Source organism: Haematobia irritans, chromosome 1 (assembly GCF_050003625.1).
Source record: "Haematobia irritans isolate KBUSLIRL chromosome 1, ASM5000362v1, whole genome shotgun sequence".
NCBI lineage: Eukaryota > Metazoa > Arthropoda > Insecta > Diptera > Muscidae > Haematobia > Haematobia irritans.
This window is the reverse complement of record NC_134397.1, coordinates 194,753,094-194,761,999: the sequence shown is the minus strand read 5'-3', so window position 1 is coordinate 194,761,999 and position 8,906 is coordinate 194,753,094. Positions and strand designations below refer to the sequence as shown.

Below are 8,906 nucleotides of genomic sequence, written 5' to 3'. Positions count from 1 at the left end.
TTAAGTTACATTTAAATATTTAATAATTTTCGTTAATATTCCAAACATTTTCTTTGGCAATTTTGGATTCCAATTACAATTATTAAAAGTCACACTGCACTCATTTCCGGTTTCGGCCATATCAATAGCATCTTTGACGGCAGTTCCATTCAATACACTATGTACGGAGGGAAAGCTTAAAATTAAAAGAAAGTATTATTAAGATTTTATATAAAATTTCAAGAAAATATAGACTAATAAGTTATTGCACTAAAAGTATTCTATAGTATTTACACAAAAAATTAATTTATATACATTTCCCAGCAAAAAAAGTGTCGCCAAAAAAGTAATGAAAATGTTCTTTTTGGATTCGGAAGTGGTGCAAAATTGACGCAGAAGCGATGAATTTAACATGGGTTTGTCATAGGACGGAAGTCCTCCATTTCAACAGCCGTTGCACTGAATTTGCATCACTTCTTTAGGTGTGATCCGAATTCAATGTTTTGGATGTAAATTAAAAAATTGTGTGAATTTTGTCAAATAAATAATTTTTATACTTTTTTATAATTTTTTTTGGATTCTAACGCTTATCGGAAACATTTGACCTCAAATATTTTCAAAAATTCACAATTTTTTCAGATTGGATTTAGCATTTTTTCGACAACATTTAAATGATTTGTATCATTTTATGAATTCTTACTTTATTTTTAACATATTTGAAACAAAAAAGTTAAAATTACCCATTACAAGTATGAAAAAACCAAGTTATATAAAATTGAATTAAAAGAACTTCATGGGTAGTTAAAATAAAGAACATAATTGGGAGTACATCTTCTGGAAGTACTTTTAAAGTTATGCCTTTGGAAGAACTTCCAAATTTTTTGCTGGGTTATTAGTGATTTTAAAAGCAGTAAATTAAATAGTATCAATATCCAGTAAAAAAAAAGCGTCACCAAAAAAGTAATGAAAATGTTCTTTTTGAATCCGAAAGTGGTGCGAAATTGGCGCAGAAGCGAGGAATTTAACATGAGCCTGTCATAGGACGCATGTCTGACATTTCAGCAGCCGTGTCACTGAATAGCTTTACTTCTGCAAAAAAGTAAAAAAATTGAATGGTCATGTACATTGTTTTCGTGACCATTTAATTTTTTGCAGCGAAAAGAATTTTATAAAAACATTGAGCAGGTACACACGATTTTCATTTTGCGCGTCAGTCGTGTGTTGATTGTTTCTTGGAATGGACGGAGAGTACGGAATTACTGTGTTTTGTGTTAATTTATTTACTCAGAAGTGGCACGTGGTTTTATGTGCACACAAAAAAGGAAAGTGTAATTGAAAAAAATGTACCTGTTTTTTGTTCTGCATTTAGATATATGGTATAATTTATTTTTACATGTAGTTACATGATGTCTGCGTTGGTACATTTGATGGGCACGAAATAAATATGGAATGATTACTTATTGTCGAAATTGAACCAAAATAGAGTGTATAAAAATATTCAATGTTTGCTTTCACGATATTATAAATACAAGTAAACAATGAATTAGTTTATAAATAAATAAAGTTGATTTTGTGTTGCCTTTTCTCAAGTGGCGTCCTTTTTTCGACGACGAAAAAAGTTTTTTTCATAAAGATCAAAACATTTTAGGTTGTGGCCATGTTCTTTTAACTGGAAGAAGAACATTTTTGACGAATACCATAATATTTTAGATCGTGACCATTGTCTTTTAATGGAAACAAAATTCTTTTTATCAATATAATAACATTTTAGATGAGGACAATTTTAGTTTTCTTAGAACCATGTTCACTGAGCCAACATGCACCCTTATACAAAATCGCTTCTGTAACATATACTCCCAAACATATTTTGCTTCAAGCATATACATTTTTGGGTATTGCCCAAACATTTATATGTTTGATCTCTATATATAATATGTTTGAAAGCATATTGGTCTAAACAATATATGTTTGGGTAGTCTAAGTTCCAAACATTTTGTATTTTTGCATCCAAATTCAATAATGTTTTCTTCCAAAAAACAATATGTTATTTTGTGAACGTATAATATGTTTGGAAGCATTTTGCACCCAAAAATATTATATGCTTAAAAAAATTCTCCCAAACAATATTGTGCTCAAAATTTTATTTATTTATTTATATATTTACAATCATAATGAATTATGAAAATAAACAGGTAATATAGGTGCTAACAACATAGGTTTTCGACCTGAATGCTCAAAATTTTGTTTCTGCCTAATTGTATATTCCCCCACATCTTTCTCACTTCCACGACATTTTTTAGTTCTTAGCACCTTTTTCTGTAATACAAACATTGTAGAAGAAATTATTCAATTTTTTTTATTTTAATTTTACCTTTTGCCGGACGGGGATTCGAACAGCGGACCACACAGTTTGTAAGGATCAAAGAAGTAGCTGATCAATTGCCCAAGGAAAAATAAAATGTTAATTTTGTAATAACAAGCAACAACCACCAACTTAATTCAATATCGCTCCCTGTTAAATAGCGCTCCAAGCTACTAAACACATATATGTTTATAGGCTATTTCTAAATTAATATATGTTTGCATCCAAGAATATTATATTTACAAACATTTTATGTCCCAAACATAATATGTTCTAACATATTAACATATATGTCCCAAACATGTTATGCTAGTTTATGAGCATTATATGCTTGCACTCAAAAATATTGTGTTTAAAAATTTGTGTTCCAAACATATAATGTTTATAGCCAAACATATGAAAAACAGTCTTTTTCATCCGTGTGGTTGCAGGTGAAAATGTTACATGGTCGCAGCAAAAATAGCTCCTATCATATTATTTTGCTCTTCGAATATGATTGTGACAATCATGTTTCTTCTCTGAGTGTACCATTTTTTAATGCTAACAGGGTAAGCATTTGAAGCAAAAACTGTTAAAATTACCCATTAAAATATGAAAACAGCGAGTTATAAAAAATTTAATAAAAAGAACTTCCTGAGTAGTTAAAATAAAGAACATCTTTGGGAGGACATTTTTGGAAGTACTTTTAAAGTTGTGCCTTAAGTACTTCCATTTTTTGTTGGGTAGTAATATAGATTAAATTATAAACATATATAATTATAATTAAAATAATTTTACTATTAGTTCTATTTGTATTGTATATAATTATAATTAAAATAATTTTACTATTAGTTCTATTTGTATTAAATATAATTATTTTTATATTTCAATGAAAAAAAAAATAAAAATAGAAATAAAGTATGGTTAGAAGAAGGTATGTATCGGAATGCTTTAGTTCGATCGAAACACTTAGCCCTCGGATGAAAAGGCACCAACAATTTTTTTTAAATGAAATTGATTGAATTGATTGACAATTTTATTGATTTTAATCATATTTGCTTACTGTAACAACAAGGAATTAAAATAATAATAAAAAGGTTTACAAAAACAATAGAAAAAATTTGAATTCAAATTTAAAAACATAGTTCGAATTTCAAAATAGTTCATAATTTTTTAAAATTAACTAATTTTACCTATATTGGACTTTTTGGTATCACAATGGATACCAATGTAAGTGAAACTAAAATATAGGACTACCACTATATCTAATTCTTGCATACATAGGGTCGTGGATTCGAACCCAGTTTCGACCAAACAGCAAAAAAAAAAATTCAGCGGTGGATTATGGTAATGCTGGTGACATTTCTGAGTTTTTCAAAGTTTCTCTAAGTGGTTTCACTGCAATGTGGAACGCCGTTCGAACTCGGCTATAAAAAGCAGGTCCCTTGCCATTGAGCTTAACATAGAATCGGGCAGCACTCAGTGATAAGAGAGAAATTCACCACTGTGGTATCACAATGGACTGAATGGTCTAAATGAACCTAACATAGAGGACTACCACTATGCCTAATCTAACCCAACCTCGCACTTGTCTCAAGGCCTACTTTCGATAGAATAGTTCAATGGAATAGTCGTCCTTGTCAGCCTCAACTGCATTGAGAAAATGACCCCAATCCTTTGGTAGGAACCAGCAGAGCAGTCTCATCATCCAACATTGGAATTGCAGCGAACTTACATCAACGAGGAAATGACCCACATCCTTAAACAGGAACCAGCAGAGCTGTTTCAAGGTCCTACATTTCAAATGCTGGGGACTTCCAGCAATGGAGAAATCCCCCATTCTTTAATCAGCATCGGCAGAGCTGTCTCAAGGCCCTACATTGGAATTGCAAGGGAAATATACATGGCTGCTGAAATCAGATACATAATTTCTGAGAAAATAACATGATTGCGACGAACATGTTACATTTACACCGTCCAACATGTTCGAGGTGATCATATTCCTTCTCGGTTATTCTGTGTTTCGAGTTTCCAGACAATTCCTTCTGAATACATATCTTAACATTTGTTTTCCCGAACAGGGAGGAAATATTGTCTATCAAGGATATTTTAACAAATGTTATTATATTTTTTTTTTTCGAAATATGAAACAAAAGAAATTGGAAATTGATTTGATCAAAATTTTGCATAAGAAGTACAATTAGTAATATAGTCAAAATTTGGTGGACATCGGTTCAGATTTAGATATAGCTCCCATACAAATCTTCTCCCCGAGACTCATATGACCTCTGGAGAACAAATTTCACTCTGAGACCAAATTTTTACTCCGATTACGATTTGACAGGTAGGAGAATTAACATTCTTACGGTGCATACCGAATTTGGTTGAAATCGGTTCAGATTTAGATATACACGCAAAGAAAAAAGACCGTTTGGAAAACGTGTACCGAAAACGTTTTTCTTTTGTTAGAGTTTTTTTGAATTGCTTCGAAAAATTTTAAATATGTATCACCCCAAAAAAATCGTTTGTAACAAAATTTTTATTTTTTCAATAAAAAAATTATTTTTGAACCAACAACACAGTCCATTTCGTTTATATCAAGCACTGTTCTTTTCTGACTTTATTTAGGTATAGCCCCCATATACGTAAACGTACATTTACAAAAATGCATTATTTCACCCGAGTTAGAGAAGTTTAGTGCAAATTTTAGGCGCATTTTACTAAGCAACAGTATAAATGTTCTTTTCTGACTTTATTTAGGTATAGCCCCCATATACGTAAACGTACATTTACAAAAATGCATTATTTCACCCGAGTTAGAGAAGTTTAGTGCAAATTTTAGGCGCATTTTACTAAGCAACAGTATAAATATAATATATCGTTGGAAAGGTATTTGAAAAGGCTAAGGAACAAATTTTTTAAATAAATACAATTTTTCGGTAATTGAAAACTTTATAAGATTTGAACTAATTATAATATTATTATGATTGTTTCAGAGTTTTACAAGAAAAATTGTTTCACGAAATATTGCTGAATACACAATTTCCAAAATTCGTATCAAAAATCCCCCTTTTTGGGGTTAGGACCAAATTTTTTAAATACATAAAATTTGTCGGGAATTAAAAAAATGAATTGAAAACTTTATTAGTTTTGAACTAATTATGATATTATTATGATTGTTTCAGAGTTTTACAGGAAAAATTGTTTCAGGAAATATTGCTGAATACACAATTCCCAACATTCGTATCAAATTTTGGGGTTAGAACCAAATTTTTTAAATACATACAATTTTAAGGAATTAAAAAAAAATGAATTGAAAAAAATCGTATTAAAAATCCCCAAAGTGGGGATATATGTTAAAAAAACGTTATTTTTTGTAATTTGCATATTTCTCAGCTATTTACCGGTAGGTTGTTAAAACCTTTAACAGTTAGTTAATAGACACACGAGGCTTTTTTTGAAAAGAGATCGGCTTAACAATCGGTGCTCTGCCAAATGAGAATTTTTTTAAAACTTTTTTTTTTCTTTTCCAAAAATTGCCGATTTTTTGGGTTGAAAAAAAACTCGTATACTACTTGGCCAAAATGACCGAAAAATCCTTACAACGTATCTTCATTTGGTTTTCTATAAGAAACAAGTCCAGAAAAAAAATTTTACGACATGTAGGTGCCTTTTTCGAAAAAAATTGTTCAAAATTCTGTATTTTTATTTTAAATTCCAAATGGTGAAGTCTGCAACTTTTAATCTAAAGCACATAGGTACATAAATTTATCGTACGTAGGCAATGAAGTTAGGAAATTAAACCATGCCTAAAAACGGACTTTCTATGTTAGGTTCAAAATTCTGACCCCACTATAAGAGATATTCGAACAAGCAACAAGCATCGATCGATCGACTGAAATGGGAACAAACAGCTGAATTTATAACCAAAAATCAGGTGTTTGTGTGCATTCAGTCGATCGATAGAGCTCGTTCGACATACAGAAAAAGGCTGTAAGAGGTTTATGAGATCTATCCAGCAAAGAAAAAACATCGAAATCGGTTCATACTCGTAATTGCGGATTTGACAATAAAATAAATAAAACAAAATGACATTCCCCGAGGTGACCACATTTCAACGCCTGCAGGTCAGCCCGTGGACCCACTAGAGACTCACAAACTTGTAAATTTAAAGGAAAACACCTTAGCATTCCTACGAAGAAAAAATATGTTGATATATTTATCCGTTCCAGAACATTCGTTTATGTTCCAGAACATCCGTTTATCCGTAATAGAATTATTTCCAAAAAAGAAGCGATTTGGAACCACTGTGCATTGCAGTGACACCACGTAGAGAAGCTTTGAAACACTCAGAAATGTCACCAGCATTACTGAGGTGAGATAAGATTGGTCGAAACTGGATTTGAACCCACGACCCTGCGTGTGAAAGGCGGGCATGCTAATCACGTGCATCACGGTGACTCCCTAGAATGGGGATATACTAACATTGTAATTCTATTGGTAACAATATTGAAATATTGGTCTTAGGCCACATAAAATCGATGTAGCGAATTCCGTCCGTTGAAATCACGCAAACGTCCTAACGATACTAACTATCTACTTGATCCTTGGTACACTGAAAAAAAACACGTTCCAATGATTTTGTCTTTATTTTAAAAATTTTGGTATTGATTCCGAGCCAAAGAAGCGGAGAATACAAATAAGGATACTTTTAAGACACAATTCTCTTTTAAATTTGGGTTTTGAGTAAATTTTAATTTTTCGCTTTTTCAACTTTTTTTCTTCATATGCTATCAAAGTCCTCTAAAAACGAGTTAACGACAACCTTATTTTCTATATTAAGACTCGACTTCCAGTATAAATTACGCTATGTTTCAAGTAAAAAACGTCTGTAAAATAAAGTGTTGAAAAACATGTCCTATATTTGAACGATGTTTTCCTTTGTAGTCAAGATGCAAAAAGACAACAAATTTAAAGACAATTTCATTAAATTTAAAGAATTTTTCTGAATTATTAAGGTCAAGTTGACCTCAGCCCAAACATTTTTTCTTGCATGTTATGATACCCATTTTTAAATGAAATCACTTAATTATAAGGACAATACGACTTCATTGAAAAGTTTGTCGACTTTTAGACAAGGAAAAAAACTTTGTATTTGAGAAATGCGTCTTCTATGCTAAGCTAAATTTACATTCATATTTTAAAAACATGAAATCTTTGACCTCACGACAATATTTTTTCAGTGTACAAGTAGCTGTTATTGATGTACCATATGTCAGATGATATTACCAAGGGCCCATATCGGACCACTTTAAAGTATAGCCCCCATATAAACAGACCGCCAGATTTGATTTGGTCCATATAATTCTTTATACACTGAAAAAAAAGTAGCTCGTAATTTATGGCAAATTTTGAACTTCAATTTAGTTAAGCGCATTTCTAACCAGTTAGTTCAAATTTCAAAAATTTTATGAAAATCTCGTTATTATTTTTAACTATTTTGCAGTTCACGCTACTCTTTAAAATTAGTTAAAATTTTTACTTAAAATGATGTACTTGGATATAGTTTGAAATTACAAAGATTTGGTCAGGTTTTCGTGCCAGTAATTTTTACATACATGTTTTACAAAATTTTTTCATGCTAGTCGGTTAAATTTTATAAAACTTAATGACATACCTTATGATACCAGCAATAATTTTTTGAAATCCATCTCCAGAATCTCCAATCGTTACTCCTTCATCCGTTTTCTGCATATATTCGCATATAGATTTTTGAATGCAATTACCAAGATCAATTTTATTCTCTCTTAACTTCGTTTCCACAAGTGAAATCCAATTCAATGAATTTTCATCTGAAAATAAATTTCACAAAACAAAAAAGTTAATAATAAAAACTGAGGTCTACAGTAAACTTCTTTACGGTTATTTGATGAATTATCATATTGATGCCACATTGAATATTCTTGAGAGCTGCGAGAGGCTTTACGGAAACCTCCAATACCACCAAATGGACTAAAGAAAAATTTCAAAAATATCGCCAAGATGCCACCAACTGCCACCACAGCTCCTGTCGTTAATATGGAACGTAAATTTAAATCGAATAAACTACGAAAGGCCGTCTTTGTTATATCCATGCTACGTTCTATGGGTATTCGGACAAATGGAACTATAAATTCCAATTCAATATTAACATCCTTATCGTCAGCATGAAATTGAAATCCCCGTGATTTTCGATTATTTAAGGTATTACGAATTTGTTTTGGCATTGCCATCACCACCATATCCGTATCCGTTTTCACAAAACTACTACGTGGTTCGAAATCACGAAATCGCAATACTTTAGACGAATCACCCGAACTTGTATAAAATCCTTTGTTGACACTTGTTGCTGTTGTTGTTGTGAAATCATAATAGTTAAATTTCATAAACAATATCGTAATCATAAACATCAAATTGTAGGCATAATAGCGAGTCTTGTAGCAATGTCCCATTTTTGCCTTAGGCGTCATTTGTGCGCGAGTGTCGAGACCAAAGCAAAGCAAATCGAACCGAAGCGAACTAAACTGAACTGAACTGAAAATGATGA

General features: G+C 31.3%; 1 protein-coding gene across 1 annotated transcript; it reads right to left on the bottom strand.

Annotated features, from left to right (window-relative positions):
* LOC142234179 (uncharacterized) lies at window positions 1-8,906 on the bottom strand. The gene is made up of 3 exons (XM_075305268.1): window positions 8,241-8,906; window positions 7,998-8,172; window positions 1-175 (listed from the first exon to the last, which is right to left on the bottom strand). The coding sequence occupies exons 1-3, from the start codon at window positions 8,827-8,829 to the stop codon at window positions 1-3; spliced, it is 939 nt and encodes a 312-aa protein (XP_075161383.1). The 5' UTR covers window positions 8,830-8,906.